Source organism: Crassostrea angulata, chromosome 3, assembly GCF_025612915.1.
Source record: "Crassostrea angulata isolate pt1a10 chromosome 3, ASM2561291v2, whole genome shotgun sequence".
Taxonomy (NCBI): domain Eukaryota; kingdom Metazoa; phylum Mollusca; class Bivalvia; order Ostreida; family Ostreidae; genus Magallana; species Magallana angulata.
Window position 1 is genome coordinate 40,623,506 of NC_069113.1, and position 18,014 is coordinate 40,641,519.

An 18,014-nucleotide genomic window follows, 5' to 3' on the forward strand; every position below is an offset into this window, starting at 1 on the left:
CACGGAACAAATATAGAGATATATGAGGCAATCACGTGCTATGTTTAAACCAATAAAAATGTGACATTTCAGTCCGAGGGAAAACAAAATAACGTAAACAAACAGGTAAGCGATTCGATTTTTGATTTTATCATATTTATGCATAAAAAACAGATAAATAACTTCTATGCACTTATTGAGGAACTGTTTAGTCATATATTAATTTTTATCAAATTATTTTCTTATCACATATAACTGAGCGTAATTATCATTATTCGAGCGATTCTTTTGGCAATAAATGTAAACACTATCTGGAAATGAAAAATTCCTTTAGGAAGTTTATATCATTTATAGTTAAATCTCTCTGAATTATTTTTAATGCATAAATTCTTAAGCATTTATAGCTAGCTAACATTTATTAATTCGACAATTTCAGGTTAATATCGGACTGAAATATGCGTCCCTGTTATTTGGCATCGAAGAAATTATATGAAACGTGAAGCAATGTCTGTTTCTTGTATACATGTTTATCTTTAAAGTGCAGAATTGGTCGTTTATAAATTCAAGATTTTATTGCTTTGCAGACCTTAAATGAAGTAAATACAGAAACCTATTTCTGACGTTGTCAAATGTTGCATCGAATTCTCGCAGTAACTCCATACTTGCGTACGAATTGACAAAGACGTAGCGCCGACATTTTAGCGCGCATCAATTTAATGCACCGCGTTCTTGATATCATAATTATTCTAAAATGGTTTAACTTGTAAAACTTATTAAATTGACATTGAAAATACATTGTTACGCCAATTTTCGTTTCGCAAAACAACTCTGAAATTTATACTCGAATCTGATTGGCTACAGGATGCAGGATAGGATAGGATAGGATAGGGTGGGATTGAACTTAACTTTTATATTTCTATCATGTATCGTGCATCCTGCATCCTATCCTATCCTATCCTTGTCAACTTTCAGTATAGCAGCACTGTATACCCCAGTAGCAGTTGAGGAGCAATATATTTTGCAAATTAATCCATGTGGTATCATCCTAAATGAAACTGCAATGTAATATCTGTATAAACTTGCCTCATTATATAAATTACACATCTAGATCTAGAAGGCAATCATGTCTTAATTATGGACATGCATACAATGATCAATGTCATTATTAGATGATACAGGTGAGTAGAACGAGACATCAGGGACACTATTTTAATCAGCATCTATCCATCTACCTATAAGCATTGCTGTCTATTCACTGAATCTGAATATAATGTCGCAGAATTCTAAATCCCTGTAGCATGATTAATAACTTCACAGAGCTCTAGAAGATAAATTCCAAAATTATGGCACTTAAAATGAACAATGCACTGAAAAACCAATTTCATATTGGAGCTTAAATCAAACAAACCCAATTCAACCATTGAGATTACAAATTGAATGTTATTAAGAATTCAAAATATTTTTCTTGATCAAACAACAACTTTGTGAATTTCAGAAGGTTATTATAAAGTGTTGCATAATATTACTCTTCTGTCATGGAGTGTTCATGTGTTAGGCGTTTGAATTTCCAAGAGATGTGATCATGCATACACAAATAAAAAACAGCCCTGATATTATCTAATGAAGAAATAAATAAGTCTCCTCGATAATAAAACTCAAATTAGAAACCATTGAACAAATCTAGCCTGAACTCTTGACTGTAGACCAAACTGGCTTTGCCGTCTTTCATTCTTTTTAACTTGTTTAGCTTAAAAGGATCAGACATTTTGATAGTGTGGCATAGTAGAATTCCATTAAGAGGACAAGATTCCCAGTCTAGGACATGGCTTAATTTGTTAAGTCCTACACTGACTCAATCTTGGCTGCGAGGTTTAATATTTTTCTATAATTTCCACATAAGCATATAATGATTACTTTTCTTGCATAACTTGATTTACATAAAAAATGATGTGCCTTCAGATATTTGCAGTATAATTCATAGTTATTACTCTTATCAAAATAAATCAATCATCAGAAATATCATATCCCAAAATGGTAAGAGTACCATTGTTTCCTATCCTAGTATGTAGTTTTTTCAGTGGATAAATTTTCTTCTAAAAATTAGGGAAGGAGATGCATCATATGTAGCTTCAAAGTTTTCGACTTTTTTACATAAAGTCCCTTTTTTAGAGCATCTTTTACCATGGGTAAATTACTGGTTATGTAATGCAACTTGTACAGTACAGGCAACGCGGATCCCGTGTTTCCCGCGCCCCGTCACGGTATAAACACATCGAGGTGATCGGCCAGGTGGGACAGGTATACCGCGTTCCCATCACGGTAAACTCATCATCTACCTGTCCCCGCCACGGTAAAATTATCGATGGAAAAGTATCGTATACAAGCGGGAGTTATCTCCCCGAATGACAAATAAATTGAATGTTTCTTAATATTTAATGACGATATTTAACCAGATTTTGACAGAGATTATATCAAAATACTTGGAGTCTGTTTTACTATTTTTTTTTATTTCATAGCTATTAAATAAATTATAAAAGTATTTAATTTAATACTCGTGCAGCAATTGCAAATAAAATATTTTCGAATCCATTATCATATTTTAAGAAGGTCGTTAAAGTAAAAATTATCATGAAATGATTTTAATTGCCAATAAAATTATAAATATGTACGCAGTGTGATTGTGTTTTCTTAAAAATTAATTGGTCCGCCTAAATTTGTATTGTTTGTTTTGAAGTCCATGCGTGTCAACTAATGATGAGAAAGTGATTAAAAATGAGGGCTTCCTATAAAATTATCAACCCGGTATTTTTAGTATGTTCCGTTCATTTCTTACAAGGTCTTCTACGTGTAAAGAACATTTTTTGTGAATTCACGTTTAAGTGAATTTGTGTTGCGTTACTCTAGATACATATATGGCTCGTCGTTTGTCATAGCGCGAGGATTCCCACTTTCTAGTGCGTTACGTTTGCAACGACAATCTTTAAGTGCGAAGCGGTGTGTTCTTCAAGACTCAGTCTGACTGAGAGAGTAAGGAGCCTTAGAGATACCCAGAGTTGCATAAAATTATGTAATCGAAAGATATTGTGGGTATCCCATGTCATGGTGTCGTGATGGTGTACCAGCTACCCGCCGTGACGGAGGTTAGCGTTCACTCGCGACCGAGCCCCCCCCTCTCTCTCTCTCTCTCTCTCTCTTAACAGAATAACTAGATAAAAAATTTTGAGAAGGAAATGTTGTTAAACCGTTCTTATGTTCTTACACATTTCAAAGAAATTAAGAACATGTTTTGAAAGTTTTGCATTTCATGCCGATAAAAAAACATTTAAACATTTCATTAAATGTATTGATATCATTTTATATGGGCATGTACATGTAATCTTATTGAATATAAAGCGACTACAAATACAGTGTATGTAAACCCGTTTCCCGTTATCGTAACCTAACCCCCCCCCCCCCCCCCCCCCCCCACCGCTTTATGACTGTCGAAGTTAACTTTATCTGACTTTAGTCCCAATTGTTTTACACAAAGGTGTGAAACCGTCGCACTGACAGGAAATCACTCTACGCTTGAACGCACAGAATACACAGGAATGAGGCAGGTAGATAATCTGTGTAACAATTGACCAAGAAGAATTCTACATGCATATCAAACAATTTTACTAGTAGTAATATCAAATAATTGTTTCATTTTACTGCATTCTTTAACAGCTAAACGTGTTGAAGATGTTCCTTCCCGCTAAAAACCTCCATTATAAACTAAAAGAGATAGGGAAAAAACACAACGAATTAAACTTTCCAAACACAGTATATCATGCATAACGAACATTGTAAAAAAAACTTATTTGTTAAACATACTTCTTATTTTCTTTATTAAGAATAAAACTTATAGAACGAAACTTTATCATGGAGGAAACACGTGGTAGAGCTAGCGGGTTGATTTGATTGACAGGTGCAGCACGTGGACTCAAATCTGAAAATGCATGATGGATTCAATCACAGTGTACCATATTCTTTTATGAATACTAATTTTATGAATATTTAGTATTGGATATTAGTATATTTCACATAAGTGTACGTTAAATTACGCCTAAACGTCTCTCTCTCTCTCTCTCTCTCTCTCTCTCTCTCTCTCTCTCTCTCTCTCTCGTAAGGTGTTGTGCGATTAGACGAAGCCGTACGCGATATAGACTTTTTCATTTGTCGTGAATAGGTGTGAAAACCCTCAAGGGCATGTCGTTTTCTACCCTGAGTTTCTTAATCACTACATGTATACACAGAAAATGATCGTAACTTAAACTTTATATGTATACAGGAAACGCATACTGATACACGTTATGATTCCATGTGCTTTAACGCAGCACCAACTTTATATATGAATGATAATTTTATTATTGAATGGAAAAATAGATTTCTTAGTTGATTCCCGACATTTGTTCATTTCTCAATTTAAAACATACACAAGTCATGTATTGACAGTTTACGGCGCTATGCGTGTCAACTTAAAAATGAGAAGATAAAATTGCTCTGCATTGATACGAGTTCATCTTATGAAAATATTTAATTTTAAGATTGTTATAAAAACAGGATTATCAACTAATAGAAATAATAACTGAAATAAGCACGTCAAATACAAAGATATGTGTTCTTATTTACACATAACAAAATTTAACAGCGTAATAATCATGTTATGTTGTAATTCGAATGTAGTTTCCGATTTCATGAAATTCTATTTCATAAATATAATTTATTAATTTTATAATAATATGGACCACAATTTATTTACAATGCAGCTGTTATGCTTAAATCTGAAGTCGCATTTTTGACGTGGATTTACGCGACCTGCATTGCCTGTATTGTACAGTACAGGTAAAGTAACAACAACAAGCAGCAGCAGGAATAACGGTAAATCACACCGTCGCGGTGTCATCACGGTCGCAATCCATACCGCGATCAAAAACCGCGATGGTGTATCGCGGGAACGATAAAAATACCGTGACGGTAACGCGGGCCAATACGGGATCTGCGTTGCCTGTACTGTATGAGCTTAAAAATGCTCTCAACATCTTGGGCTTTTGATAAAAAAGAATATATTTCCTTATCCATTCAATCATAAATGACACATCAGACTTGTTTTTATAATCTATCCTGGTGCATGACATTTTTTTTTGCACTGACTAAAAACAATTGGGTTTATTGCATACATTATTTACATCTTCCCTCTATTTTCTTATAGAAACTTTTAGTTAATTGATAGCTCTAAAGAAACATCCAGACAGAATTTTTTATGCAATGTTGCCACTTTCATATCCCGCATCAACCACCAAAGAAAGCATTTTATTGTTTAAGTAATTGAAGTCACCAAAATCCCTGTTGGTAGCTTTCTGATTAGCAATTATCTTTAATCTTAATACTGTTACTGGGTAAAGACAAAGTACAGTACAAAATAAGAAATCATTACTTTTTCATAGTGATGGTTTAATTACACACATACACATAAAAATACATTATTATTCAATTATCCAGTTTCCATCGTATTTTTATTTCTTAAATCTTAAGTGTAGCAAAGTGTCTTGTGAAAAAAATTAAACATCAATCATGTTGCTGTAATGAAAAGTTAAAGGCCAGACATTTTTACCAGGTGGTAAATATCAGGGTGTCCTGGGCTTGCAGTCTACCTGCAGTCATGAACACTGCTAATATCTAAACACAGGAAGCATATTCATACACAGGAAATAAACAATAAGTCAGAATTGATCTTAGTTGGAATACCGGGTGTCTTATTGTTCTTAATGTCTATCTGAAGCGATTTTATACAGAAATGAATCCAATCTAACCATTAAAGTGTTCTACGATTTTATGCAGAAATGAATCCAATCGAACCGTTAAACTGTTCTCAATTTTATACATAAATGACTCCAATCTAACCACTGAACTGTTCTACATCGAAGTCTGTGTCTTCCAAATTTTCTTTAAACATGTGTGTATAAAGCCCAAGTGAATTATTGCAGTAGATTAATTTTTTTCTCAAAACATGCTCATAAATTGTGTTTAGCACTTGATATTGTTGAATGTAGTTAATTTCAGCAAAAAATTGTAAAACAAAACGATGCGATCAGTAGGAAAGTGGAATGTTCATGTTCAGGCAGCCATGTAAGATGACGATGGAGTTTGTTTCCCAACTCGGGCACCAAGTTCCACTTGCCTGAATTATCAAAATATGTTTTGGAGCTGCTCATCTTTGTGGAATTTATGAAGTTATGAAAATTCAAATATAAATTGTGCAATTTTAATTACTAGATGATTAATTTTCATAATCAATTTCAATAGTGTTTAAAATTTAATTTTTATTTTGCCCTTTAAAATTGTGATGGAAGATATCCATGATGAAGTTGCTAATTTGCGCACAAATTTAAGCTCCTTGCAGTCTGTTATGAACAGTTTGGGCACTTATTCACTGATTTCCTTGTCCAGATATTGCAGCAGCAATTTCTGCAGAAGTTCTGAATTGACTGAGCATCTACTGAAGGTGGATCTGAAAGTCCTGCCTGCAAATGATAACCCGCAGACGGCCAGTTCTTGGTCTGTCATCCGTGCTTCCTTGCTGGTGGAGACATACATTTAATTGCTGCAGTCAATTGATATACCCCTACACAGTTGCAACTTCCTGTTGCATAGCTCCAGCAAGATGCATCGTTACAGCCCCGTTGCATTCATCTTTGTTGAAGTGTGGCATTGCAGCATCAAACATGCAATAAAATCTTGTAGATGTTTGATAGATGTGTAAATTGTTTCTCAAAATCCAAAATATCAATGGCAATAGACCCCTGATTTACAGGAAATTGTGCAAAACAGTCTTTTCATAAGAATAAATAATCAAGTGAAACAGTTCGACTCTTGGGTTTTTAATGTCCGTGTTGTTCTTTAAATATGTCACAGGTATTCAATGATAAAATGATAGTTGTTCCATCCATTATTTCAAAATTTTATGATAAGTAAAAATCATGCTTTTCCTTTTTCGTTGTTGCATATATAACAAAACTAATCTGTACACATTTTTCTATTAATGTTTGGGCCCAGAAAAAGGGTAGAGGATTGCCTTTTTTACACCAACACTTTAATATTCAGCAAAATACATATTCGGAACATTCAAATTTATGATTTTGTGAATTTAAAGCAGAGGACTGATTACCAAGGCAGTAAATCTGTTATGTGACAAAGCTCTCTTTGGTGCATTTTTTACACCAAGTTGACCACTTAGATATTCAGCATAATGCATTATTGAGAACATTCAAATTTATCATTCATAGCAAAGGACTGATTACCAAGGTTCTAAATCTGTCATAATTATGTTCTAAATACCAAAACTCTCTCAATTTAGCTGATAACTAGTCCAGGACTGCGTTTTACAAAAGAAATTGCCACTATTTTTAGTCTCATGGAATGCTCTTTAGTGAAAAGAATTAATATAAATTAAACCATTAATCAACTATCAAAATTATAATTTACAGCCAATAAATTGAAACATTGATTAGTTGCGATTAATAAGCATTCTTTAATTTGGTTGTAAGTTCTTTTGTAAAATGTAGCCCTGAACCAATACAAGTTACAATAATAAGTTGTTAAAGCTTTAAAACATGTAATAATAGAGTGATTGATCTCCAGGACCACTTACTTGTTCCATTCTTATGTTTTACAGACTGGGTGCTTGACGACAGAATGGAAATGGTAGTCTCCTCATTCAAAGCAGTCGTCTTTGAATTTTCTTTGCAAATTCTCCTGTTGCCAGATTTGTCTTTAAATTCAAAAAAATAAATGCATCAGTTTGAAGCAAGAAATTTTTCAATTAACACAAGACAAGCCTAAAATATTAACATGTTGCACTGTATTTGTATTTCAAAATGGTAACCGCATGTGTCTTTAATTTTATTATTTTTTTTTATACACTCTCCTAATGCCTCAAAGAAAAACAGGCTACTGTAACAATATGCACATGATCACAATTTTCATTAAAAAGTTTTGAATTTTTATCAAAAGGTTAACTGGAAAGTTGAGACCATGTATTCTTTGCTTTGACCTGTGTGCAATAACCAAGATAAATTCAAACACATGCAACACAACAGAATGAAAATAATTTACATGAGGCCCACAGGCCTTAATGGTCACCTGAATAACATAACCCATTCATAGACCTATCTGTAGAGAAGTCTCATATATGCATTTAATTATGCTTCATTCTGGAATAAAAAATCAAAAACATGGTAATGACCCCCCCCCCCCCCCCCCATTTCCCCTACCTGAAATCTTGTAACAAGGACTATGAAATTTATTATTTTGGAAATAAGTGTGCATCACAGATTTTTAAAATGTGCAAGACTCAAATAATAGGAAATAATTTTCGGAAAATTTGTTCACTGTCAAGAATGCCTTTACATGTATTTGTTTTCATTATTAAACTAAAGATGGTTAACATACATGTTTGACCTCCAACCCCAGCCCCCACTCCTCCCCCCTCCAAAATCCCCAGAGGCCAGACAAAATTTCTTCCTCAGGACATTTAAATGAAAATTAATTGGTAGATTGACTGCCTTATTTTCTCACTTTATTTACATTCATTCTTAATTCAGCATATCTAAAGAACAGAATTCAGCCATTGTCAGCATATCTAATCCCCCCCCCCCCCCTTAAAAAACCCCCACACACAAAAAAACTTAACTCTTGCCTCATGAGGCAAAGGCTTTCATGATATCTTTAAACATAATATACTAACAAAACAACAACACCGTCTATATGAAATTGATTGACAATGTGTTCCAAATAAAAATTTTATACCAATGCAACATCTATGGATCAAAATTCTTTGTTTGGTGTTGTATTTTTGAAAACTACACCGTAAAAAACACCCCAGTTATTACAAGTATGATAAATACTCATGTAATTAATTCACCCTTTCAGCAATTAAAGTTGATTCCATTCTGCTAATTTTTTGAGTTATGCTGACAAAGTATTTCAGTAGTATAATTCAAAATCAGCTAATCTATTAACTTCGAACGTGCATATATGTACAAAAAAAATAATAAAGGCATTGGAACTTCTTGTGAATACATCAGTGATACATTAATCACAAAAATCACACAATTAATTAAACCACAACCTTTTATATTAAAGGTTTTAACTGACTAATAAAGTAAGTGACATGGTTTGGCTTTTTTTAACATTCATTTCCTGATGACAAGAAAATTACACTATCTGAATATCATTAATCCTAATAAAATGAAAACAAGTTTTATAGAGTCTGAGAGTACCTTTATTGGAGAATTGACTGAAGCACTCAGGATTTAGTGATATATCATCTATGGCAATGTCTCCTTGCTGAGTCAGTCCTCGAAATGCTTTGAATTGTATAAAGTAGCTACAATAAAAAAAAACCCAGGTATAATTGCTTGCTTTCATATAATCAAACACCGTTTATTTAAATATTCAATAAACATTCTGCCAATTTTGCATGACTTATTGGAACAACACTATATTCTGTATATTTTGATAATAATCAAAAAATCGAACACATATCAATAGTTTTATAATTGCTCAACTTGAAAAGTGCTGCTAGAATATTTCGTTCTGAATGCAAAATGAGCAACATACCATTTTCATGCAAAATGCATGAAAGTTTGCAAGGATCTACCTTAATTTTTCCCCTGCTTGTCAATTTAGCCAAGTGTTTAAGACATTTTCTTTTTCCAAACTTTGACTTCACTTGTCCAAAATATTTCAATTAAGATCTATTAAATACTTTCAACTTGAAAACTACATTGTACTGTGCTGTATCACCTAAAATAACATTGTACTGCGCTATATGACTTAAAATAACATGGTACTGTACTGTATCACTTAAAATAACTTTGTTCTATACTTTATCACTTAAAATAACATTGTACTGTGCTGTATCACTTAAAATAATATGGTACTGTGCTGTACGTATCACTTAAAATAATATGGTACTGTACTGTATAACTTAAAATAACTTTGAACTGTACTGTATCATTTAAAATAACATTGTACTGTGCTTTATCACTTAAAATAACATTGTACTGTGCTGTATGACTTAAAATAATATGGTACTGTACTGTATAACTTAAAATAACTTTGAACTGTACTGTATCACTTAAAATAACATTGTACTGTGCTTTATAAATTAAAATAACATTGTACTGTGCTGTATAACTTAAAATAAAGACCACTGTCCATATGCTGCCTTTGCTCTTGATTTTTCCAACAAAAACTTAATAACTAATGTGTCTTCCCCCAGTGCATTTGTTCAAAGAATTAACAAATAAATTAATCTAGCTAATAACTTTGTTACTTCAGCAAATCTCATTAAACATTTTTAAATTGCATCAGGTTTGCCCTCAGATGTAAAATTATCAGCTGTATCTTAAACTAAATTATTATTTTGAGACATACTATACGCTGTCAAATTGGACAAGTGCTCAGCAATATTCACTTTTCTGTAATTTTTTTCTTGGTAATAGACAAGTAGACAAGCATTGAGTGTTGAGTCTTGGTGATTTCTGAGAACTGGCTAATATAACCCTTTCGTCCAAAAGAACAGGGTTTTTATAAAAACCAAGATGTCTTGCTTCTAGGTAATTAAATGTTTTGTGATGGTTAGAATGATTTGAATACCGGCGCCAGTTGGTAGAGCATCTGACTAGAGATTCAGGGGGCCAGGATTCGAAACCCGGTCTTGTTCCTCATTATTTCCCCAATCCCGTTACAATTTATTGCTTTGTGTAGATCCTATAGTAGAGTTATTCTTTTTAATAAAAGAATATTTGCAATCTATCCAATGGCATATAGTCATCATGGGATAATACAACATGAAAGTAATATGCTACTTGCAACTTCCTTGCATAGAAATTTCAAAAAGTGGATTCACGTTCAAATTTTTGGTCTGAATAAGAATTTTAAAAACAATTCATTTGCAATATGTCTGGATGAGACAATAAATTGCTTACATTCTTTCTTTACTCCCCTGCTTAACACTATATTAAATCTAGATCTCTTTGATGACATCTAAAGACACGTTCAAATGAGTGAGAAAATTGGAATAATACGTATTAAAGCAGCAACCAATAATAATCAACTGTGGATCTCGTGTATAAGACTTAACAAGGTTCTATGTCTCAGCACTGTTTAGCATAAAAAAAATCCTCTTTGTTAAACGGCTTTGGGCACCCTTTAAAATGGCTTAAAATCCATTAGTCTTATCTGTCAATTACGGAATGGTATAGATACACAATATACATCATTTTTTCTCCTTTTAAGAAATGCCCTGGTACCAGTTCATTTCACATTGCTATCAGAGCAAAAATGTAAGAATCAAGTAGGCACAAAGAAATCAGTCACATCATCTGTCGCGCATTGTTCAACTTTAACATAGACTTCTAGTTTTTGGTGTCTCTACAAATGAACCCTCATAGAAAAAAAAATATATGATTGCGCTCATGAGAAAAGGGTGCTTACCGGTATATGACAATTTTCACAAAACAGAGAAACGATGTCACAAACATTTGATGTTCAATTTTTAGCGCCATAATAACATAACATAAACATAAATAACAACAAATATTATTTCATATGCATAGCGTAATCAATACGAACAAATAATTCTACATTTGTATTAAAGAGTTCACAGTCACATTCACATTTTAAATGTTCACTAGCTCACTCGCGGATATCCTCTGGAGTGAATCCTAGGAATTCTTCATCGCCGTTGTCTTCGAAGAGAAGCTTCATCTGCAACTCAGATAAGGGAATGTCATCGCAGAAATCGTCATCACTATCCATATTCGCTGGTTCCTCGGGCACCATGGTTTCGGATTCACTATCGGCAGAATCAGGTCCTGACACTAAATCACTGTAAAGGGCATCGTCCTCAGATCCGTCCATGTTGTTGCTTATTCCACACTTCTTAAAAGAATGGCATACAATATCCGTAGACACTGAGTCCCAGGCTTCTTTTATCCAACCGGCGATCACACTGTAACTCGGCCTCTTCAGATTTCCTCCTGCTGTAAATTCCTTCTCTCTGTTTAACATCCAGTTAGTCCACAGCTCGCGCATCTTTGTCTTGAACGGCTTGTTCAGGGACACATCCAGTGGCTGTAAAACTGAAGTGCAACCCCCGGGAATCACAGCTTGAGTCACCTTCATGGATTTCAGAGTTCTTTTCACTTTATCCCCTAGGTGTCCTCGGAACATGTCCCACACAAGCAGACTCTTTCTGTTAATCAGGGCGCCGGGACGGGTTGACCACACTTTCTCCAGCCACACGTTACACAGATCTTCGTTCATCCACCCTTTTTCATTCACATACACTAACACTCTGGCTGGAAGTTTCTCCTTTGGTATAGTCTTCCGTTTAAACACCACCATCGGCTTTAGTTTCGTTCCGTCGGCCATACAACTTAACACCACAGTCATATATGATTTCTCTGCTCCTGTTGTTTTCACTGACACTGTTTTTTCACCTTTAAAATGAACAGTCCGGTTTGATGGTAAGTCAAATGAAATCGGCGTCTCGTCCATGTTTCCAATGGCTGCAAGGGGGAAGTTATGGAGTCTGCGGTGATTCAACACGAAACGATGGAAATTCTCCACTTTCTTCTCGACATCGGTTGGAAGTTTCTGTGCAATGTGGGTCCTCTGACGAATGGCGAGGCCATGTCGATTCATAAAGCGGGTACACCATCCAGCCGATGCCTTGAAGTCCTTGTGGGCGATGGTCTTGTCTTCTTTCACTCTCTGCAGGGCTTGCACTCTGATGGCACCGCGTGTCACAATGTATCCCTGCTGAGGCAATTCTGTCACCCAGTTCAACAGGTCTTTCTCAAGCGCCTCTAGAGGGGATGGGTTCCGTCTCATCTTCTTCAGGGGACGATCTAAGGAGAGGAGTTCCGTCTTCTTCTTTCACTAATCTCTGACCAGCTTCTCGTTGACCCCATACTCTCGTTCTGCAGCAGCGTTGCTATGTTGTTCTGCATACGACACAACTGTAAGCTTAAAGTTGGAATCGTAAGCGTTTCTTTGTCTCTTGGGCATGATGACTGTTTGATAACGAACTAATTTTTCTCGTGAATTTATGTTAAAATTAATAATTATGAGATGCTCATTGTCCACGCTTGCTATAAAAATAATTGGGAGGTACTCGTTGTCAACGCTAATTACAAAACTAATTAGGAGGTACTCAATGTCCAAGCTCTATAAATAATAATTATGTGTCGGTAGTTGATGCAGTGTACCGTTATATTACATAATCATATAGCCCCTCATTATATCTTAAAATACTCTTGTTGCTAACAAGATCGCAATGCCTTTGAATTAACCCCTTTCCAATGAATGAACTAGTGCCTGGGGCATATTTAAATATATCTGCCGATGCGTGTGTTGTTTTAGCAGACGCGTATACCATTTACCATTGAGCTGGAGACAATTGACTATTGTTAGATACCTTGTAAAAACGACATACAATAACATTCAAAAATAAAATACTGTAATGCATTTTTATTTGCATATACTTAATATTAAATCATCTGATTAAATCGAACTTTGAAGTCGGGATCGTAGTCCATATATTAAACACGTGATCTTTAATGGCGTCCAAATTTCACAAACTTAGAGATTTATACCCTGAAAGTAAAATACCTGACTGTTATGAGCCCAAACGTGATTTTTAACTTACAGATGCATCATAATCCACTTAAGTGCAGATACCGTTGTCCAATTCCCCGGTTAATACGAAAAAAATTAATCAATAAACAAAATAAAATGTATTTGTTTATTTATCATGTTATTTCAAAATATGTGTTTGTGTGTGTGTAAATAAATTTTAATAAAACTGTAAGAAAAGAATTTGAGGTAAAATAAAATACACTTTAAAGCTGAACACCGCTCATAAATAGGCACCGTCACACAGGTACCTGGTATATAAACCCTTCGATTTCATTACACCCGATTGCACACCCGTAACTCGTGGCCAACGTGTAGTATCCCTTTCGTGGTCTTTGGAATTTATGCATTCTATTCTTATTTTATGTGCATATTCTGTCTGTAATTATATTTTGACCAGTTTAATGGATGTTAGTATTCTCCTGGCTTGAAAAAAGTGCTTAAAACTTGATAATTTCATCGCGACCGAGTAACACGGTGAAGCATGATGTACGTCCACACAGGTGAGACCTCTACAGCAAAATACTTTAAACTGCTAAGAGGTCTCCAGCTTATATAGGGGTTGTAAGGATAACGGTGATGTGAGAGAAATATGGCAGACAGTGCCTATTTACGAGCGGTGTTCAGCTTTAATATCTCGATGAATTTGAGACGAAATCAAATGAAACAAACAGGAAAAAGTGATCCGCCGGCGAACACAGTTATTGTAGATGATCAATAGACAATAGTGTGATTGCAAGGGAAAATGAATATCTCATACGCGCACATGTAACAACCTGAAATAATGTTTGTTAAACAGAAAAAAGTAACATCACTCTGTAAAACTTCGTTTTCTTCACACATTCAGAGATTTACAAACAAATCTTGCCATATTCGCATTGCTGCCTTTTTTTGAGTAATATAAGAGAGATAACCCAGTCTAGCACTGTGGGTGAGGCCCAAGAAGGGTGAAATGTAGTTTAAGAAATAAGGTATTATCAAGTATCAATGATAATAATGTTTAATGAAGTCATTGCCGATTTCTCCTAATTGTAGTTGATTCTGACGTGCATTCAATTAATTCTAACATCATAAATCAAAAAAATATTTTAAAAATAAAATAATGATATCATAAAAATTCTACTATAATGAGTAAAGAACAATTTCTAATAAGTATGCTACGATAAATAATACCCAATTCTAATTAATCTTAATCACAGTGTTTGAAACAACCGTCCGCCCGACCACCCGAGATGCATTACTTTTGGCACAAATTTGTTTGTACAAACGCCCGCCTGGACATGGATATTTTTTTTTATATAATAATGGAATTGAAGTTTTGAGAATTTTTAACTCATTCTTGTCACACTATCACTTTCCTTGTATGGTCATTTAAAAAGTCAAAACAAGCGTTTAATTCACGTACACAATGCTTTACATGTGAGCATGGCGATGTAAAGTCCCCAGTCATGCAACGGAATAATGCAGGGTAATCTCAGTGAGATTCCTCAAGACTGAAAATTTTTGACACACATCTCTTCTGAATCTCAGACCAGTGTGACACTAAGGGATTCAGTAAAATTTGCCCAAACTTTGGCCGGTTGTTACGATAATATTAGGCTGACTTAAATCAACTTTTAACTTCATTTTAATTCCCTATCAACATAAAATGTTCGTTTCCTACCATTAAATGATTTAAATCCCACAAAATATGAACTTGTTCATATTTAACTTATTTCAACAGAGATTCGGTAAAGACGTCCGTCAAAATTTTTCGGTCTTGACGAATCTCCCTGAGATAAGTGGACGATAACTTTACAATAAAAAACAACAAGTTTATGACAAAACAAAATTGAAGAACAAATTTTTGAATGTTTTACATGCAAATTAAAAAAAAATAAACAAATGTCAACTATTTTCTCTGGGCTGGTTGAATTTTAAGGGCTGAAAAATTATACTAGCTGTCAGCCCTGAGTGTCTAGATAGTTTTTCAACAAGTTTAAAACACTGTTAATCAATATGTTTATATATAAGAATCAAGGTTTCTTCATACAAAAGAGCTAAATAAATATAGATGAAAACATTAAATGATCTATAAATTATCAAATAATTAGATCAAACTTACTTAACAGATTTTTATGTCGTTTTTGGTCTTTATCGAACACATTTTTTTAAAATTATTTTCCAAGGAGTTGGACAGACTAATTGAAGAAAATTCGGTCGATTTAATGTATCCCAATGTGATGACCAACATTCTGACAAGAGTGGCAATGAATATGAAAGTGTCAATTCACGATGAAACCATTACCAGAAGAATGGCAGATGGGACCAACCTACTTTATCCAGATTCGTCAAGTCCAGCCTTTTGGGGTCCGTTTTGATAGTGCATCACTGCAGCTGAACTTTTTTGATTGACGAAAATCAAACTATCAGTAATACATATATATAAATTTTAATTTTTTATAATGTATTCTCATGATTATTTTTTTAGGACAAGATGGAAGTTTGACCAACTGTTAATTCAAATGCCGTCATAAGCATGCTTGATTACTCTCTTAATGAATACATTTTTGGAGAAAAGGCATGCACTTTGCCCGCAGATAACTGCAGTAGTTATTAATAACTATTTTCTAAACAGATTATAAAATAATAAAAAGTTTGTTTGATTTGTGAACGTACATTCAAAATTACAACGTAACTTGCAGTTTTCCATCTTTTGTCTACAGGTCAAAACAAAAACCAGTACATTTTAGTGTACCTCTAGGGGAGAGTTTTTATGGGATTCTATGAAACAATCTCACTGAAAATCCAAATCCCAGGGCACACTCGGTGATGACTTTGTTTCTGAAATGAAATCCCCTTCCCCACTTTTATTTTATTTATTTATTCATTTGGTTTATGTACATTTACGTACATACGTAAATTGTCCATATTCATGTAAGTTGTGCATATTCTTATTGATAAGTAGATGTCTGGTGGACAGTGGTTTTGGGCATATCAGAAACCCATTTTGCCAAAGCGATGTTGACGCATTCAGTCAACTTGTTGATGTGCAGAAATCGGCATCAAGCAATGTTGCTATCCCATACCAACAGGATTGTAGAAATTAAGGCCTGGGAGTGGCGAAATTGGAAACGATTTCTTTTGAGCAATTTCAAGGCAGTTCATAACATTCAAAAATATCACCATTTCAGGTTTTTACGTGAAAATCCTGGATACGTGTTTCTGAAAGAAAGTGTGGATTCAGTTGAAACAAAAGTCTCTATTCTGAAGAATACCATCATGGATCTGCAAGCAAGACCAAGTGTGATCACCCGCTGGGACTATCAAGAGATCGCCAGTGGGGAGGGTCGCCAATTCATAAATTGCATTCATGTGGTTTGCTATTGATTAAATATATCTAGAATGTATACATTTCCAAAAGATATTTATTTTAATTGTTTTGTTTCACCACTTACTATTTTGACATCAATAACAATACACTGACGGCGTGCTGCAGGATACGGACACATTGTTCAGTTGCATCAAAAAAGTAACTTAGAAATGGGATAAAAAAAATTATATTCATGTCTGCAATCAAAATATAATCAAATCTCAAAATGCTTAAAAAATCCCGTAAGCACCTTTTTCTCATGGGCGCAATCATATAAAATTAAAACTTCTTAATTTTAGGTTTGGACAGGAAAAATAGACAAATTAGCTTGAAACTGAATAAGCAATTCTAAATCAACTCGAGAAAACACGAACATGTGGTTCAGACATTGTTCGTGTTTTCTCAAGTTGAATACTGTAAACGTATTATATTTGGCGTGTATGATATTTGACGGAAATTAATTTTTGAACAAGTTGGCCTCGACTTGAATTAGCGCAGTCCTAAATTTGACTTTTATTATGCATATCTGGATGGCATTTAGCAATTTACTTGATTTAGCGGAAGACACCATCCGCCAAAAGCACTAAAAAGAATACACAGCTAAATGTAGTACATTTACAGTAAACCACACTGACCTAAGACAGGAAATTGCCATAACTTGGCAAAAAGAAAATAACCTTTTTAAATTGCCCCCATCCCTTTCCAGATACTTATATTTTCTGATATGATCTGACTGAACATACAAATTTTTACATCTTTGAGGACTGCACAACATTTGAATAAATAACATTTTAAGGTGGCTCACTATTCAAAGTATTTCTTAAAGTTGACATGAATTCATAAAAGCATTTGGTCACCATATTGGTTTCAAACGCTCTTCTACTGCCACTAGGGTATATATACCAGTTGAGAAAGTAACGTTTGATTGCTTTATGATCGAGGCATTCAGGTAGCC

General features: G+C 34.2%; 1 protein-coding gene across 3 annotated transcripts in view; it reads right to left on the bottom strand.

The window, feature by feature from the left end:
* LOC128177624 (leukocyte tyrosine kinase receptor-like) overlaps positions 1–18,014 on the bottom strand; it is a 201,830-nt gene that overhangs the window by 110,513 nt on the left and 73,303 nt on the right. For all 3 annotated transcript variants that reach the window (XM_052844424.1, XM_052844423.1, XM_052844422.1), the window contains exons 5-6: positions 9,282–9,388; positions 7,652–7,771 (exon numbers count right to left, since the gene is read on the bottom strand). In XM_052844424.1, the coding sequence (XP_052700384.1) occupies positions 7,652–7,771; positions 9,282–9,388 (227 nt within the window). The remainder of the gene's footprint in view (positions 1–7,651; positions 7,772–9,281; positions 9,389–18,014) is intronic.